This window comes from Leptonychotes weddellii, chromosome 9, assembly GCF_054177405.1.
Source record: "Leptonychotes weddellii isolate Sample4059 chromosome 9, ASM5417740v2, whole genome shotgun sequence".
Lineage (NCBI taxonomy): Eukaryota > Metazoa > Chordata > Mammalia > Carnivora > Phocidae > Leptonychotes > Leptonychotes weddellii.
Window position 1 is genome coordinate 80,388,698 of NC_138377.1, and position 23,699 is coordinate 80,412,396.

The 23,699-nt window shown below is 36.2% G+C and overlaps 1 protein-coding gene and 1 non-coding gene across 3 annotated transcripts in view; both read left to right on the top strand.

The window, feature by feature from the left end:
• The window catches only part of GALK2 (galactokinase 2), a 119,891-nt gene that overhangs the window by 3,379 nt on the left and 92,813 nt on the right, over nt 1–23,699 (top strand). The window contains exons 1-3 of one of the 2 annotated variants that reach the window (XM_081831049.1): nt 3,223–3,409; nt 14,959–15,047; nt 16,997–17,120. In XM_081831049.1, coding sequence (XP_081687175.1) covers nt 3,357–3,409; nt 14,959–15,047; nt 16,997–17,120 — 266 coding nt within the window. In that variant the 5' untranslated portion in view covers nt 3,223–3,356. Of the gene's footprint in view, nt 1–3,222; nt 3,410–14,958; nt 15,048–16,996; nt 17,121–23,699 lie in introns of those variants that run through there. The other variant, XM_081831050.1, reaches the window with a different exon arrangement.
• Nucleotides 1,360–1,433, top strand: TRNAK-CUU (transfer RNA lysine (anticodon CUU)). Its single transcript has one exon. It is a non-coding gene; the product is annotated as a tRNA-Lys (tRNA).

A 23,699-nucleotide genomic window follows, 5' to 3' on the forward strand; every position in this document is an offset into this window, starting at 1 on the left:
ATGTGGCAGTGAGCTGAGGATCACATCTGGCCAATAGCCAGCAAGAAACTGGCCTTCACTCTGACAACCCACGAAGAACTGAATACTGCTAACAGTCAGGTGATCTTAGGAATGAATCCTTCCCCAGTTGAACCTCAGATAAGACTTTGAGACCCTAAAACAGAGGATCCAGCTAAGCCATACCCTGACTCCTGAACCATAGAAACTGAGGTAATCAATGTGTATTGTTTTATACTGTTATGTTTGTGGTAATATTGTTATGTAGTAATAGATTTGAATATGGATAAATACCCAGCAATAGAATGGTTGGTAGGTGTATGCTTAACTTTTAAAGAAACTCTCAAATTGTTTCTTTAAGTGGTTTTGCCATTTTGCATATCTATCAGTAGTGTATAAGAGTTCTAGTTGCTCAACTCACAGTGTCAACACACAGTGTGGTCAGTTGTTTCAATTGTAACTACTCTAGCAGGAGTATAGTGGTATATCATTGTGTTTTCAATTTGCATTTCCTTAATGACTAATTTTGAACATCTTTTCATGTGCCTGTTTGTCATCCATGTATCTTTTTTGGTGAAGTATCTTTTCAATTCTTGTGCCCATTTTTAAATTGGGTTATTTGTCTTATTACCATTGAGTTGTAAGAGTGCTTTTTGTGCTATTTATGTTGTATTTAAGGAATATTTGCCAAAACCAAGGACACTAAGATTTTTTTATGTTTTCATCTAGAAGTTTTATATAGTTTTAACTCTTACATTTAAGAGTTTAATTTCAAGTTTAATTTTTATATATAGCATGAGGTAAATGTGGACATTTATTCTTTTCTGCAAATGGATATCAAATTGTCCTAGCTTTGTCTGTTGAAAAGATGATCGTTCTGTGTTGAGTTGTCTTGGCACCTTTGTCAAAAATAATTGACATATAATTCCCAACATAATTTGACCCTTTAAAAGTATATTTTTGATAGCTTTGTTACTCTGTATTGTGATTATTTTATTCTTTATTAAGCTGAAATCTCCTTGAAGACACAACTATCTTACTTACCCCTGAATCCCCTGAAACTAAGCGTGCTTTGCCTATAGAAAATGCTCAATAAAAATATGATGTGTTTAAGTAAACTCTAGAATTCATGATCCCTTACTTCTCTGGATTGAGACATACGGTTACCCCAAATAGGTTTATGATTTGACATCCCTTCAGATTGATCATCTTAAATTTTTTTTAACTACATTTATTTAGAGAGGCTGAACACCATATGTTAGAAAGCAAGAAAGGAGGACTCCTTTTATTAGTTAAAATCTGGACAGGAAACTCATGGTGTATTCAGGAGGTTAATTAAAAATTTAATGAAGGGACTGGCGTGCCTGGCTGGCTCAGTTGGTAGAGCATGAGACTCTTAATTCTCAGGGTTGTGAGTTCAAGCCTCACATTAGGCATAGTGTTTACTTAAAATACATCAACTGGATTTAGTAAAAGTTAAGATGGACTTCCCAACAGCAGCCGTGGTTGTAGAGAAACAAGAAATGCAGCTACTGCCACAACTGTAATGAAGGTGTGGTGTGGGGATGGGGTGGGGGGGATGGTGATAAATACCTCAACTTTGGCTGTAGCCTAAATTATATACTTTACTCAGGGAAGGAATTTTCTCTCCTTCAAAGGCAAATTGATGACTATCTGTTGTTGGAGCATATCCCTTGATCTTACCAACCAACCTAAGTGGCCTATCAAAATGTTATTTCCACCAACATTTAATACCTGCTCCTTCTTGAGAGGAGTTCTGATAAATACAATTTGCATGATCTCATTACATTCCCACCTTATAGACTAATGGCCTCATCTAGTTAATGCTCCTTTTAATCTGCCTCAGTCTCTTCAGATTAAATAAAATGTTGTATGTAAATGCATGGTGCTTACAAAATACTTAATAAACATATCATCTTTAACTCAATCAGCTACTCATATTAACCTTCAGAATGGTCTATACTGCAGTTACGTCTTTTATCTCTAAAATTGCCATAGGAGGAATGTGCAAAAAAAAAAAAAAGGGTGATTAGGTATGCTGGGAGTTTTCATTCCTTACACTGACATTGACCTTGTAAAAATGTCTCTTGTAAAAACGCAATTACGTACTTTTAGCAATATTATTGTTGTTTACCATTTTGGTATCTTTAATGCTCATTTGTTTTTATTCCCACCCAAAATGGTGACCATACATCCCTAGGTTTATGAAATGAACCACCTACTTTTCAGAATGATGTATGGTGTGGAGGCAAAGCAGGGAACAGACACAATTATATTGTAATTCCAAATTTGTCTTTGTTTGTTTCCTTTACTGAAATCTGTAAATTCTTTATGTTTTGCATTAATCCTCCCATGATTCCCCTGTGAACTAAAGGAGCACTGAGTGCTCAATTGACAATTCAAGTTTTACTACCAGTTAACGGTGTGACCTTAGGAAGTCACTTCACCTTTCATTTGTTCATTCAGTTCATCTTACCTATTAAGAATCTGCCAGATGCTGCCTAGATACACAGTTCGTACCCTCAACTTGCTTACTTTGTAGTGGCAGTGATGGTGGAGATGGTGAGACAGACAATATGAAAGAAAAGAAATGTGCAGAACTCATCAGAACTATGAAGGAAAGACAACAAGTATACTAGAATGATGTGCTTTTTTCGTAATCCCAAATGGGATTTCTCTAGGTAGCTGTAAAATGAAGGGATTGAACTGGATGTGAAGAGTTCTTGCAGTTTGAAAGACATGTATTTTCTTTTCACTATTAATTGTGTTCTGGGAAGGCCCAGTGATGCCTCCATTCTGGAAATAAGCAAATATGTTTAAATCAAATGCTGCATCAATTTTATACTGCCTTAAAGCAATAACTAAACAATTTAGTGTTATTTGAGGGTGTAGCTGCTGGTCACGAAAGAAAACAAGAAACACCCTAACTAAAAAAAAAAAAAAAAAAAGGAAAGGAAAAAAAAGCAACCTGAGGCGCCAGGTTATAATTGTTCCCAGATTTATGCCCCAGGGCGCAGAAAATAAACTTCCTGAGGTGCTTCGCTCGCGCTCAGCGCAGGGGCCCCAGCGAGTCCCAGGTCCCAGTGCTCGGCGCTCAGAGCAGTACGGTGGCTGTACCTGACAGCTGCTGGGAGGGCACCAGGCCCTGGAACCCAGGGAGGAGGGGCCGTAGGCGGGGCCGACTGGAAGCAGCCACCTCAGCAAATCGGCAGGATATCCGCAGGGTGAGGGCCGCTGCCGCCCGGAAGAAAAGGCTCCTGCGGCAGATGTCTCGTGATTACCTTGGGAGCTCTGTTTCGCCGGTTGAAACTGCGGAGGAAAGAAGGATCTAGCGAAATATGGCTACGGAGGGCCCTGCCATGCGTCGAGTCCAAGTGGCAGAACATCCCAGGTGGGGGAGAGGAGATGCCGCGCTTTGGGATCGCCTGGGTAGGCTAGGTGCAGATAGTGTCCTGGATTTCTGGCTCTTCGCTGGGTGCTTCTTTTGCTCCCGGGAGTGGACAGAATCCTTGGGATTTTATAAGACCGAATGACTGGGCTTGCGAGAAAGACCACGCCACAAACACTTTACACCTTGATTCTTACCAAGGGTTGAGTGTTTTTCTTCATCCGTGAAGATCCTTCTTTTCCCTTTGGTGCTGAAGGTGGTACACTGTTTCTGCTGGGCTTTAGCAGAAGTGCCCAAATTAACTTTGAACTCCTTTTTTCTTCCCCTTGCCTGCCAGCTGATAGTGCTTTTTAAAGTCCCCTTTCTAAAATACTCACTGAAAACAAGCACGCCAAAACCCAAACAAAACCCCCTTGGTCTCTGCATCCCTTTAAACCATAAAATCTATGCATTGTCACTTAGGGAATTAATCTGCTGCCAGTACCTAGCTATAGAATAACTTTGGTGATAGCCAGTGGAGGATCTTTTCATTTGAGGGTATCTTGCAGGTACTTTGTAGAAATACTTAGTTCTGACATAGGGAAATCTCATAGAATGAAGTCTCTAACCTGCTACGTATTAGCGGGGCAGCTTTTCTAAGGTTGATTTCTCTCCCCCTTTGCTGTTTCTTTTTCTTTTTTTAAAGATTTTATTTATTTATTTGACAGACACAGCCAGAGAGGGAACACAAGCAGGGGGAGTGGGAGAGGGAGAAGCAGGCTTCCCGCGGAGCAGGGAGCCCGATGCAGGGCTCGATCCCAGAGCCCTGAGACCATGACCCCAGCCGAAGGCAGACGCCTAACGACTGAGCCACCCCGGCGCACCCCACCCCGCTTTGCTGTTTCTAATTTTTACTTTTTCTCTGTTAATTTTTTTCTCTAACGTTGTCTTTAAGCTCTCCCCACTTCCTGGTTTTTCATAGTCATGTGACAGTTGATAATATTATAACTTACTAAAACTTGCAAATGCTTTTTTCACCCTTAAGAAATCAAACAATGGGTCTTTAGTTACCTGGAAGAAACATGGTTTTTGGATATGGAGACAAGCAGGGTTTAGACTACTTGTGTATGTCTCTGGATATCAGTATATTCTCTGGAGGTCCTTGGGAGGTACTGTTGCCCTTACATACTTGAATGAATTAGGACACATTGTGAAAGACATGCTTCAAATAAAATTCATGAGGAATTCGTTATGTGAAAATAATCTGGCCACTTGGAGTTTAGTTTTTTTACATAAAACATATCCATGTATAAATTTCTTGTGTTTCTATTTGTTATGATTTAATCATAATGCTTAATATTTCTATAATTACTGTGTGTGGGGGAAGGGGAATAGTGGTAACAGGTACTAAAAGTGAAGAATTGTTTACTAGGTTTCCTTAGAGTTGTTTCTCGCCTTTTATGAATTTCCCAATATTCATTCATGCAACAGATATTTATTGTTATTTATCATTCTGTGTTAGCCGCAGAAGAGATCATAATAGTGGTCAGATAATTGTGCTCTGCCATTTTCTTCTTTTTTTTTTAAGATTTTATTTATTTATTTGTCAGAGAGAGAGAAAGAGCACAAGCAGGGGGAGTGGCAGGCAGAGGGAGAGGGAGAAGCAGGCTCCCCGCTGAGCAGGGAGCCCGATGTGGGACTCCATCCCAGGACCCTGGGATCATGACCTGAGCCGAAGGCAGGTGCTTAACCGACTAAGCCACTCAGGCGCCCTGCCATTTTCTTGTTTTTCACTTGTGCGTGAAATACAGTAATAAGTTTCAAGCAATGTTTTAGCCACTTACTCATTTTAGCAGGGATGAGTTCAGTTAAATCTAAATAGTATATCTGTAAGCCCACCTAATTGGTCATATGTTGCAATATGCTGAAGGGAAAAATAATGCATAAGGGCCCCACGGCCAGACTGTCTTCTTTGGAATTCCTACTGTTTCTTTAGAATGCCTCTTCGACTTCACAGGGCACATGATCATCTGAGTAAAGGCACTAGTCAATTGCATTAAACATTCCAGCAAACTTAATTTCTTTTTTCTTCTTTTTACATAAATGTCAAATAGAAATAGAAGCTCTTTTTTTTTTTTTTTTCCTGCATGTCAATCTCCCTGTACCATTAAGACTACTTCAAATTCCACTGTTCTAGTTTTCTTTGCATTCTTAGGAGAGGTATGTCTTCTCTTTGGAATGAACTTTTAAATTGTTGGATTATTGGTTTTTGGTAACAGCTTTATTGATATATAATCCACATACCATACAGTTCACCTGTTCAAAGTTTACAACTAAGTGTTTTTTTAGTATATTCACAGGATTGTACAGCCATTGCCATAGTCAAAGTCAGAACATTTTCATCACCCCCCAAAGAACTCTGTATCCTTTAAACTATCACCACCACTCCCACCCCACCCTCCCCTACCCCGCCCGAAGCAACCACTAATGTACTTTCTGTCTCTATAGATTTCCTTATTCTGGACATTTCAAGTAAGTGGTATCATATAATATGTGGTTTTTTGTGACTGGCTTCTTTCACTTAATGTAATGTTTTCAAGGTTCATCTATGTTGTAACAAGTTAGCAGTATGTCATTCCTTTTTATGCTTGAATAGTATTCCATTGTATGATATGCTGCATTTTGTTTATCTGTTCACTGGTTGATGGACATTTGGGTTGTTTCCACCTTTTGGCTCTATGAATAATGATGCTGCATGAATTGCATTCTTAATATGAAAGATTTGGATTACTTAAAAATATATTCATTAAAGCTTGAGAATTCCACAGTTCCTTTCCTCACTATAGTCTCTGATTGCTATCTTATGCTGCCAATTCTTACTCCCTTCTTAGAAGTTATCTATTTGGTTCACATTCTTGTTATACTATGTTATCTTTATAGTAGCATTGTATCTTTATATCTTTATATGCCATTTGACATAGGATTATTTTGCGGTGAAGGCAATCAAGAACAGCAGACACAGGAGGAGCTCTCTACCCTCCGTCTGTCTGCCTAAAAGCAGGGCATACATTTTTCCCTTCCCTTTGTGAAGGTGTCTCTCCACCCTTTATTTTGATGGAAGGATCAAAGTATATCATTATTACCATTTTTATAAAAATGGTATTATAGTCATGAAAGTGAAATCATATTTATTTTTCTGTTAATTACTTTTTTTTGCTTAACAGTATTTCTCAGAGATCCTGGCATATCAGTCCATACAGATTTATCTCATTGTTTTTTAGGGCTGAGAGTATTTCATAGTATGAATACCATTATTTATTTAACCACTCAACTACACCGTACATTTAAGTTTCTAAATTTTTCACTCTCATAAACAGTGCTTCAATAAACATCTTTGTACATGTATCTTTGAGCATTTTTGATGATATTTCTTTAAGCTCATTGATGGAAGTGGAATCAGGGTCAAAATTAATAAATATTTAAAATTTTGATAGTTCCTGCCAAATGGCTCTGCAAAAAAAAAGATGTATTAGATTGTCTATTTCTTGTTAGTTTTTAGGAACTCTTTATGTATGTATGTATTTTTTGTATGAATGGACGTAGTTTTGGATATAAACCATTTGTTGTTTTGTATATATTATATATTGTTCCCAGTATAACACTTTCCCTTTAACTTGATGATGTCTTTTGTTGTGTAGACATTTTGTACTTTATTCATTATAGCACAGTGTTGAATGATATCATCCTTGTCCTTATTCTGATTTCAGTGGGGAAGCTACTAGTATTTTCTCATCATTTAAGATGTTTACTATTTTATGATAAATAGCCTTTATTAAATTTAGGACATTTCTTTCTTTTCTAGCATGTCCATGGCTTTTTTTTATTATTTTAAATTTTATTTAAAAAATTAGTCATGATTATTGAATCTTTTTTTTTTGCATATTTTGAGAGGATCATGGAATTATAGTTTTCCCCTTTTATTCTGTTGGAATAGTGCATTTAATGAAGAGATTTCCTGGTACTATCTTTATATTCCTGGAATAAACTCTGTTTGATCACAAATATTAAATAATGTGTGTTGGATTAAAATTACCAATATTTTATTTAGTTTTTCTCTTTTCACAAGTGATAATAGCCTATATTTTGCTTTTGGGGGCTATTGTTGTTTTAGCATCTGGGTTTATTCTGGCCTCCTAAAATGAGATGGAAAGTGATATAGGAAAGATGTTAGGGTTCAAAGCCGATGGCCAAGAAAGAATTCTTGAGACATCTTTGGTGCAAAAAGGTGGTTTTATTAAAGCACAGGGGCAGGACCCATGGCCAGAAAGAGCTGCATTGGGGTTGTGAGGGGTGGCGATTATATACCTTCAAGTTGGGAGGCGGGTAGGGATAGTGTAAGTCTCTAAGGAATTTTGGAAGCAAGGTTTCCAGGATCTTGAGGGGGCTAGTTATTGTTAGGAAAAGGTCATTTATTACTGTCCAATAAAACCTTAGTCATGAGACCCTTCAGATGTATATCAGTGGGTCATAAGCTTGGGGGATGATTGCTAACAAATATCTTGGGGGATTTAGAGATAAAGGAAATTTCCAAAGGAATTTTTATATATTAAAGTGGCTTATAGGATCCTGGGGGGTCAGGCTAGGATTGCCTTTTGCCCTTAGCAAAGTGTCAACATCGAGGCAGCTGAGTCCCTAGAGGAATGTCACTCTGCCTGTTTCAAGGACTTGTCAATGGGCTGTAAGGAGTAAGGAAATTTAATTTTTCTTTTGCCTCTGTTTCCCACATCAGAAAGGCTTTCTACAGCTTGTACTGTTAGAACATTTATAAAAGCAAAGGATCATCTTTCTTTAAGGTCTGTCAGAACTAACTCATAACATTTTCTGAGCCTTGTTAAGGAGATTATATCTACCTTTTCTGTTTCTCTTCTGTCGATTTTTAGAATTTTATATTTTCTTAGAAAAATCACTCCTTTGTCTATATTAAAAATTTTAAAAATCTTTATGAATCTGTAGTCATCTCTTATTTCTCATATTGATTTTACATGACACTCAAAATTTTTTCTATGTTATTGTTTTTATGAAAGAACCAGTTTGTAATTTTTTTTGACTGTGTCTGCTATTTTCCCCCAGTTCAGTAAATTCTACTTTTATCTTTTAATTTATTTCTTCTAATGTCTCTTTTTCTAGCTTCTTGTGCTATATGCATACTTCATTTATTTTCATTATTTTTGTTTTTTTTTATATTCATTGAAGGTTAGAAAATGTTTTCTGAGTGTCACTATGGTTGTATCTTATAAGTTTTGATATATAAATCCCTCATTTTCATTATATTCTAAATAATTGTAATCTTGGCCTTAATATCTACTTTCCCTCAGCTTTATCTTGCTCACTAATTTGTTCTTCAATTCTTCTACTATTCAGGCCATCTACTATTTTTATTGTCACCGTCATGATTTTATTTTCCAAGATCTCTAATATAATTATTGTTTCACTTTTACATTTGAATTTCTGATTAGGAGAAATTTATTTTGATGGAAGGATCAAAGTAGGATTAAAATTTCCCCCCTCCCTCAATGAAAATTATCTATACTTTGAAATGCTATTTTTAACATTTATTAAATTTTCAAAATAACAGTTATAATAATGACTAATAATTATTGCATGCTTATAAAACCCTCAAAACAAATCTTTCCAGTGAGTTCCGTATTTATCCTCAATTTGTAGTTGAGGAAAGTGAGGCATAGAACTCACATAAATTACTGTTATAAGGGAGAAAAGACTTTTTCTCTATCCTCTTAGGTTTAGTAGCTTGGACCCTCAAGGTTAAACTGGCGAAAGATGGATTAACAGAAGAAAAAGTTTATTTCACATGCACAAGGGGGCTTCACAGAAAAGCAGTAAAACCCTAAGAAGTGGTTTGGTCTGGGAACTTAATGCCATTTTAATGAAGGATGATAGATTGTGAGAAATGACTAGACAAAGGAAAGTGGTTTGGGCTTCTAGGGGTGGTGAGTAGTGGGAACATGACTATACGGGGGAAACTAATGGAAGGTAAGGGTTATTTTAGTAAGTTTTGTTTATGCAGACTCCAGTCAGTGAGGTCTCTAGTGATGAGTCATCTCTTGGTGTGGGAGAGGGGTGGAGAGACACCTTCACAAAGGGAAGGGAAAAATGTATGCCCGGCTTTTAGGCAGACAGTCGGAGGGTAGAGAGCTCCTCCTGTGTCTGCTGTTTCTTGATTGCCTTCACCGCAAAATAATCCTATGTCAAATGGCATATTTTGGAATGACATTATTCTGATCCCCTTCACCATGAAAATACATATTAACCAATTATTCTTAAATTAGTAGTAAAAATTAATATTTTCTGTAATGCCATGACTAGGTATCCTGATACTAAAGAGAAAACAAAAGCACAGACAGGATAGGAGACTTGCCTAAGGTCACAATGGCAAACTAAAGATACATGTCTTGTCTCCTGAAATGTTAATTCCTTCATCTCTGCAGTTAGCCATATATATGGTCACCCTAGTGTTCTCTGAGAATCAATCCTTAGACTAAAATCCACTTCATTTACTGCAGTCATAATTTTTTTTTCAAGTTATGTTACTAAAACTGCTATTAAAAAAATATATCTATATCTATATCATCTATATCTATATCTATATCTATATATCTTAAGTCAAAAGCATTCGGAGTACCAGATTCAGCAATTTGTGTGGTGATGTTTTGGCCAGTTCTGCCTTTAACAGTATAATCTTTGTATGAGCTATTTTTTTTTAATTCTTTTTATTGTGGTCAAGTAAATATAGCATAAAAATTGTTATTTTAACCATTTTAAGTGTAAAATTCAGTGACGTTAATTACATTCACATTGTTGTACAATCACCACTGCTACGTATTTCTGACATTTTTCATCATCCCAAATAAGCTCTATACCTATTAAGTAATAACTCCCTATTTTCTCCACCCCTCAGCCCTTGGTAGCCTCTAATCTACTTTTTGTCTTTATGAATCTGCCTATTTTAGGTATTTTATATAAGTGAAATCATACAATATTTGTCCTTTTGTGTCTGGTTTATTTCACTTAGCATAATGTTTTTAAGGTTCATCCATGTAGAAGCATGTATCAGACCTTGATTCTTTTCTATGGATCAATAAAATATTCATACATACACACACACACACACACACTACATTTTGTTTATTCATTCATCTGTTGCTGCATGCTTGGCTTGTTTCCACCTTTTGACTATTGTGAGTAATGCTGCTATGAACATTCTTGAGTATCTGTTTGAGTCCTTGATTTCAATTCTTTGGGGCATATACATAGAAGTGGAAATGTTGGGTCATGTAAATTCAATGTTTAACCTTTTGAGGAAACACCAAACTATTTTCTATTTTGTTCTTTTTAATGCTATTGTAAATGGAATTGTTTCTTTAATTTCACTAGATCTTTTGTTTTGTATCCTGCTATTAACATATAATGTATTATTTGTTTCAGGGGTACAGGTCTGTGATTAGGAGCTATTATTTTCATATTGAAAGTGCTCATTGTACTCTTGGGGGTACATTAAATGACTACATTTTAAGAGATGGAGTCTTGCTGGTGACACCCAGAGCTGTGAAGTATAGCTACTCCCCCAATTACAGCCATACTGCTTCATTATTAGAGGATTAGGTATGAAGTTCAGAAAAACACTGTACACTTCAGTTCTTTCTATTCCTAGAGAGAAATACCTTTCTTGTTTCCTTTTATAGCCTCCATGCATTTGAATTTCAAAGGGAGGAATGTTGAATTGTAAGCCTCAGGTGCTGAGCACTTACAAAAAAGCATGGACAGACTGCCTTCCTGAGGTAGTCTGGGAAAGTGGCACATTTGAGAACCCCCAAATCATTTCATTAACACACATTTTAGGAGGCTCATTCTAACTCTGCTGTTAGCACTTCACCTTATTTGTGTTTGCAGTGCTTATAAAAGCAAATTAATAAGGATTCAAATTCAGCAGACCTTGAATTGTGTCTTCATATGATTTTCACAAGTAGAAACAACATGAGCCTCTATTGAGGCTAGTGGAGTTATGGAAGCCAGAAAACCAGAAGTTATATGCTTCTCCTTCTTTCTCAATTTTTCTCACTTCTAATTGGTCACTAATTCCTATGGATTTGACTTTTTAAATATCACCTTAATTTAATTTTCACCCTTTTCTATCCGCATCACTAATCTACCCTTAGCCTTTCTCTCTAGGTTGGCTACAAATGGCCACCTATTGGATTTCTTTGTTTTTGCTTTGTCTTCCTACAACCCATCTTTCATACACTTCTCAGTGAGCTTTTTCAAGTGTGAAATTGACTAATATCACTCCATCCATAAACGTGTGTTCACATCCATTGCCTATGGGTTAAAAGCCAGGTTCCTCAACATGGCACACCAGGTCCTTTAAGATCTGGGGCTTGATTACCACCAGCCTCCTCCTCTGATGTATTTAAACCCTACTTATAATTTTCTGAATGCAGCATGCTGGGCCTTTTCATTCCATTTGCCTGGAATGCATCACCCCATCCCACTTGTCTGACATCATCCTTTAAAATTCATTTTAACTATCGTCTCTTGGGGGAGACTTCTCTAACTTAACCTTCCCCCTTCTGGATTTATCTTACCACCCACATTTTCCTACAGTAAGGATGAAATATCTTTTCTCTGTGCTCCCAAAGGACTGTATTTGTCTGGCTTATCACTCTATTGTCTCTCTGTATTGTACTTTTTAGCTTAACTATCTTTTTTTCTGCCAAATTTTTCCTAGAGGCCAAGGGCTATTATTAATTTACTTTCTAAGTAGAGTACTTAGTAAAGCACCAATAAATGCTTCTTTAAAAACAAACAAACAAGCACACTCTTTTTTTTTTTTTTTAAGTAGGCTCCATGCTGGGCATGGAGACCGACAAGGGGCTTGAACTCAATGACCCTGAGATCAAGACCTGAGCTGAGATCAAGAGTCATACGCTTAACCAACTGAGCCACCCAGGCACCCCTTAAAATTTTTTGGTTATTTTGAAATAACTTCACACTTACATAAAAGTCAAATATCATAAAAAAAATTACTGTATACTCTTATCCCAGATTCTTCAACTGGTAACATTTTACCATATTTGCTTTATCACTTTTTCTATCTTTTATATATATATAACTTTACAGATGTGTTCTTTATGATTTAATATATGATCAATATTTGTGAATATTCCATGCGTTCTTAAGTTATATTTCCCATTAACAGAGTATAATGTTAAATATATGTACATATCCATAATCTACTTTATCAGTTTTGTTGAGTCTTTCTTTTCTTCCTTTTGTCCACCTGATCTGTTTTTTACTGAGAAAGGTATCTTATAGTCTCTTATTGTTAGTGTATTCCTATGTATTTCCTTACATTGCCTATAGTTTTTGCCTTATAAAAGTGGTTGTAGTTTCATTTGGGGCATTTCTTAAACTATTACCTTCATTTTGAATTGCAGCCCTCAGCATTAAGAATTTTCCTTGTATGCTCTTTGGCACACATTCTATGATTTCTGATATCAGGATTACTACCTCTGTTTTCTTATTGTTTCCTAAACTCTGCCACCCAGATTATCTTTTTTTGAGAATTGGAATTAATGGACACAGAGACTTAATCAGATAGTATGGGACATTGGAGCTGTTAAATCTTGTAGAGTTGAGGCCAGAGTGTCATGAAAACTGAAGGTATGGAGGAACAGAAACCAAGATGCTCACAGAGGCAACTGAAATGTGAACAGCATTGAGCAAAGAGAAGTAGAGATGGTGTCTTTGGGGGGAATGACAGAATGAGACATGAAAAGAGAACCAAAGACACTAATATAAACAGTTTCTGATGACTGTCCAATTCTTAGGAGACCATCTTGAAAAACTTCCAAAGATATTCAACGTATCTTTCTATCATTATAATAAATTTCCTTTTTTCCTTGAGCTGTTTTTGAATTAATGAATTAATCTTTAAGATCAATCAATTAATTAATGAGTGTCTTGAATATAGTAGGCTTTAAAAGATACTTTTTGTCCTGGTGTTATTACTCAGATACACTATGATGTGGGACTATAAAGTGGGGGGGGGGGTATTCATAGAAGTGCTTTGAGATGATTTAACAGTATAAAATTATTAAATCTATTTTAAGAATTTTGGACCGGGGCGCCTGGGTGGCTCAGTTGGTTGAGCGACTGCCTTCGGCTCGGGTCATGATCCCGGAGTCCCTGGATCGAGTCCCGCATCGGGCTCCCTGCTTGGCGGGGAGCCTGCTTCTCCCTCTGACCCTCCCCCCTCTCATGCTCTCTCTATCTCATTCTCTCTCTCAAATAAATAAATAAAATCTTTAAAAAAAAAAAGAATTTTGGACCTAGAAGGGGTCTATAAGGAATATCTAGTCAAATTCTCTAATTTCACAGAAGAGAGGCTAAGGGAAAATGATTTGCCCCATTGAAATTAGAACTGTGGTCTCCCGATATCCACTCTAGTTTTCATTTGACTACCTGTACTGGGTTGAATAGTGCCTCCCCACCCGCACACCATTCATGTCCACCTGGAACCTCAGAATGTGACCTTATTTGGACCAGCCTCTTTATGTACTTATGTAATCAAGTTAAGATGAGTCATCACTAATGACGGTGGGCTCTAATCTGATAAGACTGGTGTCCTTATAAGAAGGAAAAACAAACACACAGACACATGGGGAGAATTGTATGTGGTGACAGAGGCAAAATTTGGATTGATGCAGTGGTAATCCAAGGAATGCCAAGGACTGATGGCTACCACCCAAAACTAAAAAGAGGCAAGGAGGGATTCTCCCCTCCAGGTCTCAGAGGTGCATGGCCCTACCAACACTCTGATTTTGGACTTCTAGCCTCTAGAATGGTGAGAATTTCTATTATTTTAAGCCACACACTTTATAGTATTTTATTATGGTAGGCCTAGGAAACTGAAATACTACCGCATACTATTTCTTTTGGTATAAAGAGATTCTTCTCTGAATATCATTGAGAATTATACAGAAAGTTATATTCTTTATAACTGAAAGAAATAGTTTTTCCTGTTGAGTACATTAGTCTTTTTTACTCTTGTGTGCTTAGCTATACTCTTATGTCACCTAGGAAGTTACTGTATTGTCTTATCCTAGGATTTTCAAAGAAATATGTCAGTAAAAAAATTTTGCTTTTCTTTTTAGAGATAATTAATGGTGGTAGGTATATGAAATATGTTTGTGTATGTGTATCTTATGGATTTTTCTGTTATATAGATATTTTTTTTTTTTTAAGATTTTATTTATTTATTTGATAGAGAGACAGTGAGAGAGGGAACACAAGCAGGGGGAGTGGGAGAGGGAGAAGCAGGCTCTCCGCTGAGCAGGGAGCCCAATGTGGGGCTCATGGGGCTCATGGGGCTCATGGGACTTGACCCCAGGACTCTGGGATCATGACCTGAGCCGAAGGCAGACACTTAACAACTGAGCCACCCAGGTGCCCCTGTTATTTGCAGATATTCTGAAGTATTCTACTCTTGCTTTCAGATTGCTGAAGCTAAAGGAGATGTTTAACTCTAAGTTTGGATCCATTCCCAAGTTTTATGTTCGAGCACCAGGAAGAGTCAACATAATAGGTATTGTAAAAGTTCCTTCTCTTAATTTTTTCCTCCTTTGGTAAGATCTAAATTTTTATTAATACACTTTTTTTCTTAACGTTTACCAAGAGAACTGAAAAAATAGAGTATTTTACATGTATCTACTATAGCAAGTTAAGCTTTTGCATAAGGAACACTATATTTTCATTTTTCCCAATCCATGTGATTAATGTTAATTTTGTCCATTTATTTAAAAAATTTGTTGAAACCTGGTTGTTAATATTGTTTTCATGAAAGATGAGAAGATTTTTTTTTGTGCTGCAGGTTAAGTTTTTAGATTGTGGTGAATAATCTTGATGGTTTTACATTTACTCATTGGATTAGAAGAATACTGGGAAGCCCTTTTAAAAGTGTGGTGACCTGAAGAATGAGTAGGTTCTATCAAGAGGAAATGGTATGGGGAACTGAGGAAAAACTAGGAGTCAAGGGATAATTAAAAAGAAAACTTTCTATAATGGAAAATGTAAACATACAAAAAAATTGTTGGAATAATATAATGAAGTCCCATCTACCCAACATCTAGCTTCAATTTTTATCAACTCAGGCAACTTATTTTATTTTGAAGCAAATAATGGAGGATTTAAAAAAAAAAAAGGGATGTTTGAGCATGGTTAAATGACGGAGGGAGGGGGAATGGAGTAAAGATAGTGGAGAGAGAGATTACAGATAGCTGAGAAGAGAGGAACTGATGGAGCAGATTTCCTGAGAAGACAAGAGAGGCTGGTATCTAGGGCATCGGAAGAGGGCCACTTTGACTCTTTTTAACAGCCGGCAAGGAAAAAAAACTGATGCAGGTTCATGTAGATAACTGTATAACTTTTTACCTGTGAACCACTGTTTTATATTAGTGTCTCTTTTGAAGGAAGTTGGTGAGAAAGACAGCTTTGAAAACTGCTCCTCCATCTGTCATTGTCAATCCATAAAACCCTTTATCATTTCATTTTAAAGGACACATCAACATAGAAAGAAAAGTCTTGCTACCTGTAATAGTATGTAGAATAATAATCATTTAAAAACGTAATTGTAATTATGCAGCTGAGCTGTCTTCCATTCATTTTGTGTTTCTTAGTTGCGCAGTGTTGGCCATAGAAATAATCAGGCGTGAAAACCTGTCCTGGGGAAATATAAATGAGCTTGCTTATTGTGCTTATTTCTTTCTTGAATTGTTATTTTGTATTTAAATCTTATGAATAGCAACCTTGAGTTTAAATAGCAACTTGGAGAAAATATTATGGTATAATAGGAAATAAAATTCCTGCAGATGATTCATAGAGGAATTAGAATGCATAGAAGGGAATAGTTTGCTTCCCATATTTGCTTATTACATATAAAATAGTGCAGATTAAAATTTTTTCTTTCTAGATTCTTTTTCTTTATCCTAGCTATGTCTAGCACACTCAGCATAACTTTATCAATGCCAGTCTAATTTGTTAGGCATTTAGTTAGGCCACAAATATAAATAAAGTCCTCAACTTCGTGGGCACATTGGCTTAATAAGGAAGAGAGTGAGATTCACATAATGTTAATAGAAGGCAGAGTGTGCTAAAGGCTTCAATTGTTCATATTTAAGAAGGTGATATGAAAGAGCAACAGAGAAAGGAGATATTACTTTTTTTGATACTTCATATAACTAGTCACAAAACAAAATATTTGAAGATGATCACTATGAATTAGAAAGTAGAAAAAAACTTGTGAAGATTTAAAGAAATCTAAAAATTAACAGAAACTAATTAATATACTTATTCTAGCAGAAGTTTCTGGCTCAGATGTCTGGGAGAATAAGAGAACTGAATCATTTCCTGCGCAGACTATTTTTATTTTCTGCTAAAAGCTGGCTCGTGGTCAAGTTCTTCCTGTATGTCAACCTACTTGAGTTTCTCTTATTTCATATGCTAGCAATATTAAAAATTCTTTCTCTTTTTCTCTAGGAGAACATATAGATTATTGTGGATACTCTGTTCTTCCTATGGCTGTAGAACAAGATATGTTAATAGCTGTGGAACCTGTGAAAACACAAACTCTTCAACTAGCCAACACAAATCCCTTGTACCCGTGAGTATTTAGGATTGCTACTGTGTGTAATGGTGTGTATGTGTGTATGTGTATGTGTGTGTGTGTATGACTATTCTTATCCAAATGAACTCTTTAGAAGAAATCAAATTTGTAATAAATCACTGAATTTATTGAAAATCTGTATCTGACTTCCAAAAGAGTCTAAGGCTGCTTTTTAATATTTGTTCCTTTTTGTTCTTGCGCTCATTCATTTAAGAAACATTTCCTGAAGACTTACCATGTGTCTGACATTATTTTAGATACTGGGCTATACAAAAATGAAAATAACTCTGTCCTTGCCCAGAAGGTATTTATCGTCTGTTTAGGTAGCTGTCTTCAGCAAAGTCAGTGGCGGTGCCTTTCTTATCTTACTAGGGCATCCTCTAATTCTCTTGTCATAACATCTTATCATGCTGTATTACAATTACTTGCTTACTTGCCTGTATTCCCCCAGTAGATTGTCAACTCTGTACCTTCAGGTACTGTAGACTCTCCAGTGCTGTGAGGCTCAGTGTCAAACTTCGAGTCTGGTGCATAATAGATACCAGTTTCTAGTACATATGCTTTATCAAGTTAAGGACATACTTTTTTGTTTCCTGTTGTTTTTGAATTCTTAGTTTGCTAAGATTAAAAGAAATGTATTAATCTGTTAATTAAATTTTATTAAATGTCTTCAATTTTGAAGAACAGTTTAAAAAATATGAATTACACTGATGGATTTTCTAATGTTGAACTGTTTTTGCATTCCTGGGATGAGTCCTACTTGCTTATAGTATAGTATGATAGACTTCATTTGCTAATTACAAAAAGAGATTTGGGCATATGATTGGCACCTTTTATTTTTGGCTTATTGTTTATTGGCTAGTTTGCCTGCAGTAATGTTTGTTCATTCAGGATATATTTTCCGTGTGCCTTTAATAAGGCACAATACCAGGCTGTGCAAAATACAGAAATTTCTGACTTCTATATTGAATCCTTTAAAGAAAACTTTACATTGTCTCAAACACATTTTTTTTTTGTTTGTGGTCAAAACATGTGTTTTTTTAAGTAAATTTAAAAAATATTAACATATAATGTGTTATTTGTTTCAGGGGTACAGGTCTGTGATTCATCAGTCTTACACAATTCACAGCACTCACCATAGTACATATCCTCCCCAATGTCCATCAGGCAGCCACCCAATCCCTCCCACCCCCCTCCACTCCAGCAACCCTGTTTGTTTCCTGAGATTAAGAGTCTCTTACGGTTTGTCACCCTCTCTGGTTTTGTCTTGTTTCTTTTTTCCCTCCCTTCCCTATGATCCTCTGTCTTTGTTTCTCAAATTCCTCATATCAGTGAGATCGTATGATACTTGTCTTTCTCAGATTGATTTATTTCGCTTAGCATAATACCCTCTAGTTCATCCACATCATTACAAATGGCAAGATTTCATTTCTTTGATGGCTGCATAATATTCCATTGTATATATATACCACATCTTCTTTATCCATTCATCTGTTGATATACATCTAGGCTCTTTCCATAGTTTGGCTCTTGTGGACATTGCTACTATAAACATTGGGGTGCACATACCCCTTCGGATCCCTACATTTGTATCTTTGGGGTAAATACCCAGTAGTGCAATTGCTGGGTCGTATGGTAGCTCTATTTTCAACTTTTTGAGGAACCTCCATACTGTTTTCCAGAGTGGCTGCACCAGCTTGCATTCCCACCAACAGTGTAGGAGTGTTCCCCTTTCTCTGCATCCTTGCCAACATCTGTCATCAAACACAATTTTGTGTCATTATTTGTAAAAATTTAAAATTGGCTACATAATAATTTATCATATTGATTTATTCAAATTCACTTAACCATTCACACCATCATGAATGTATGGTTTCAGTTTCATTTTTTCACAAAAGCAGAGACTGAGACAGACTTGAATGAAGGTAGAGTATTTAGGATATGATCCCCAGCTGTGGTACTGAAACAAGATGGAGAATGATTTAGGGAAGCAGAGATGAATTACTAAGGTAGGTAGCCCCTGCTGTAGGTAAGGGGCTTCATTCTAGCAGGACTCCTAGGAAGTATGCAGCATGAATTGTCCACATGTAGTATAGCATTCATTGCATGAGATACTATAATTTATCTACTCACCATTGATGGGCATTTAGATCATTTCTAGCTTTTGGCTATTATGAATAATGGTGTCATGGATATTTATAGACATATCTATGTATGGACATGTATTTCATTTTTCTTGGGTAAATATCTAGGACTATCTGGTTTACCTTTTTAAGAACTTTCCCGACTATTTTCCATAATGGTTGTACCATTTTTCATTCCTACCACCAGTGAATGAGAGTTCCGTTTGCTCTACGTTTTTGCCAACATGTCTTTTTAAATTTTAGCCGCTCTCATAAATGTGTACTAGTACCACATTGTGGTTTTTTATTTTAATTTCTCTAAGATGTTGAACATCTTTTCATGTACCTGTCACCTAGATATCTTCTTTGTTGAAGGGCCTGTTCAAATCTTTTGCCCATTTTTAAGCAGGATTTTCATCTATTATTGACCTATAAGATTTTCTTTTATGTTGTAGATACAAGTCCTTTGTTAGATTAATGTTTTGCAAATATTTTCATCCAGTCTGTGACTTGGATTTTCATTTTTTTTTTACCATGTCTTTTGAAGAAGAATAATTTTTAATTTTGATCAAGTCCAATTTATTGATTTCTTTCATGGTTTTTAGTTTTTTTAAAAAGATTTAATTAATTTATTTGATATAGAGAGGGTGAGAGAGAGAGCACAAGTGGAGGGGGAGGGGTAAAAGGAGAGGGAGAAGGCTCCCTGCTGAGAGCTTGATCCCAGGACCCTGGGATCATGACCCGAGCTGAAGGCAGATGCTTAACGATTGAGCCACCCAGGTACCCCTTATGGTTTATAGTTTTTGACTTTTTAAGAAACCTTTGCCAAACCCAAGGCACTAAAAGTTTTTCCAGTGTTTTCGTCTAGAAATTTTGTAATTTTAGCACTTACATTTAGGTCTATGATCCCGTTTGAATTAATTTTTATATGTGGCATGGAATAAGGGTTGAGGTTTATTTTTTTTTGCTCATAGCTATCCAATTGTTTCCTACCATTTGTTGGAAAGATCTTTTCCCATTGAATTATCTTGGCAAACTTTGTTGAAAAGCAGGTGGCAATAAATGTATGGGTCTATTTCTGGACTCTGTTCTGTTTATTGAGGTATTTTATTTGTCTGTCTTTTTAAATAAGATTTATTTCTTTATTAAAGAGAGAACGAGAGCACGTGCATGAGCAGCAGGAGGGGCAGAGGGAGAGGGAGAGAATCTCAAGCAGACTTCCTGCTGAGTGCTAAGCTCCACTCAAGGCTCAATGTCATGACCCTGCGATCATGACCTGAGCTGAAATCAAGAGTCAGACACTTAACCGACTGAGCCACCCAGGCACCCCATGTATCTGTTTATCTTTATGCCAATATCACACTCTCTGAAAACCATAGCTTTTTTTAAATTTAAAATTTTTTTATTTGAGTACAGTTGATATACAATGTTACATTAGTTTTAGGTGTACAACATAGTGATTCAATTTCTCTATACCTTATGTTATGCTCACAAGTGTGGCTACCATCTGTCACCATACAATGCTATTACAGTATCATTGACTATATACCCTATGCTGTGCCATTTATTCCGGTGACGTATTCATTCCATAACTGGAAACCTATATCTCCCACTCTCCTTCATCCATTTTGCCCATCCCCCCACTCCCTTCCTTCTGGTAACCATCAGTTTGTTCTCTGTATTTATAGATCTGATTCTGCTTTTTGTTTGTTTATTCCGTTTGTTTTATTTTTTAGACCCCACATATGAGTGAAATCATATGGTCTTTGTCTTTCTCAGTCTGACTTATTTCACTTATCATAATACCTTCTATGTCCACCCATGTTGCACAAATGGCAAGATCTCATCTGTTTTATGGCTGAGTAATATTCTGTTGTAAAAATACTACATTTTCCTTATCCATTGATCTATCATTGGACACTTAGGTCGCTTCCATATCTTGACTATTGTAAATAGTGCTGCAATAAAACATAAAGGTGCATATATCTTTTTGAATTAGTGTTTTCATTTTCTTTGAGTAAATACCTAGTAGTGGAATTTTTGCATTGTATGATGTTTCTATGTTTAATTTTTTGAGGAATTTCCATACTCTTTTCCCCAGTGGCTGTACCAATTTATTTTCCCACCAACAATGCATGAGGGTTCCTTTTTCTCCACATCCCGACCTTTTGATTCTAGCCATTCTGATAGGTGTGAGGTGATACCCCATTGTGGTTTTGATTTGCATTTCCCTGATGATTAGTGATGTTGATCATCTTTTCATGTGTCTGTTGGCCATCTATGTGTCTATTCAGATCCTCTCCCCATTTTTTAATTGGATTGTTTGGGTTTTTTTGGTGTTGGGTTTTGTAATTTCTTTATATATTTTGGATTTTAACCCTTTATCAGATATATCATTTGCAGATATCTTTCCCCATTCAGTAGGCTGCCTTTTTGTTTTGTTCATGGTTTCCTTTGTTGTGCAAAAGCTGTTTATTTTGATGTAGTCCCAGTAGTTTATTTTTGTTTTTGTTTCCCTTGCCTGAGGAGACCTATCTAGAAAAATGTTGCTACCGCTGATGTAAAAAAAATTACTGCCTGTGTTCTCTTATGGATTTTATGGTTTCAGATTTCACATTTAGGTTTTTAATCCATTTTGAGTTTATTTTTGTGCATGGTGTTAGAAGTGTTCTAGTTTCATTCTTTTGCATCTAGTTATCCAGTTTCCCCAGCACCATTCATTGATGACACTGTCTTTTCCCCATGGTATATTCTTGCCTCCTTTGTCATAGATTAATTGACAATATATGTGTGGGTTTAATTCTGGGCTCTCTACTCCATTCCATTGATCTATGTGTCTGTCTTTATGCCAGTACCATACTGTTTTGATTACTACAGATTTGTAGTATATCTTGAAATCTGGAATTGTGATACCTCCAGCTTTGTTTTTCTTTCTCAAGATCGCTTTGAGTATTTGGGATCTTTTGTGGTTCCATACAAATTTTAGGATTATTTGTTCTAGTTCTGTGAAAAATGCTTTTGGTTTTTTGATAGGGTTTGCATTGAGTTTATAGATTGCTTTGGGTAGTATGGACGTTTTATCAGTATTAATTCCTCCAATCCATAAGGATAGGATATCTTTCCATATGTTTGTATTGTCTTCAGTTTCTTTCATCAGTGGTTTATAGTTCAGAGTATAGGTCTTTCACCTCCCTAGTTATGTTTATTCCTAGGTATTTTATTCTTTTCAGTGTAATTGTAAATGGAATTGTTTTCTTACTTTCTCTTTCTGCTACTTCATTATTAGTGTATAGAAGTGTTACCAATTTCTGGGTATTAATTTTGTATCCTGCAACTTTATTGAATTCATTTATTATTTCTAATAGTTTTTTGATGGAGTCTTTAGGGTTTTCTATATATAGCATCATGTTATCTGCAAATAGTGACAGTTTAACTTCTTCCTTACCAATATAGATGCCTCTTATTTCTTTTTTCTTGTCTGATTGCTGATAGGACTTTCAGTGCTACGTTGAATAAAAGTGGGGATAGTGGACATCCTTGTCTTGTTCCTGACCTTAAAGAGCTCTCAGTTTTTCACCATTGAGTATGGTGTTAGCTGTGGGTTTTTCATTTATAGCCTTTTATGATGTTGAGGTATGTTCCCTCAAACCCACTTTGTTGAGAGTTGTTATCACGAACAGATGTTGAATTTTGTCAAATGCTTTTTTCTACATCTATCGAGTTGATCATATGATTTTTATCCTCGATTTGTTGATGTGGTGTATGACGTTGATTTGCAAGTATTGAACCATCCTGCATGCCCAGAATAAATCCTATGGGGATTTATTGTTGATTGTGGTGAATGATCCTTTTTTTTTTTAATTTAAATTCAATTAGCCAACCTATAGTTTATCATTAGTTTCAGATGTACAGTTCAACAATTCATCAGTTTCATATAACACCCAGTGCATAACATCACGTGCCCCCCTTAATGCCCATCACCCAATTACCCTACCCCCTCCCAAACTCCCCTCCAGCAATCCTCAGTTTGTTTCCTATAGTTAAGAGTCTCATGGTTTGTCTCCCTCTGTGATTTCTTTCCATTCCGTTTTCCCTCCCTTCCCCTATGATCCTCTGTGGTGTTTCTTATATTCCACATATGAGTGAAACTGTGATAATTGTCTTTCTCTGATTGACTTATTTTGTTCAGCATAATACCCTCCAGTTCCATCCATGTTGATGTAAATGGTAAATATTCATCCTTTCTGATGGCTGAGTAATATTCTATTGTGTATACACACACACACACACACACACACACACACACACACACACACACACCCCACATCTTCTTTATCCATCCATTGATGGACATCTCAGCTCTTTCCATAGTTTGGCTATTGTGGATATCCTTTTAATGTATTGGTGAATGTGGTTTGCTATTGAAAACTGTAGCTTTATAAGAAGTCCTGGA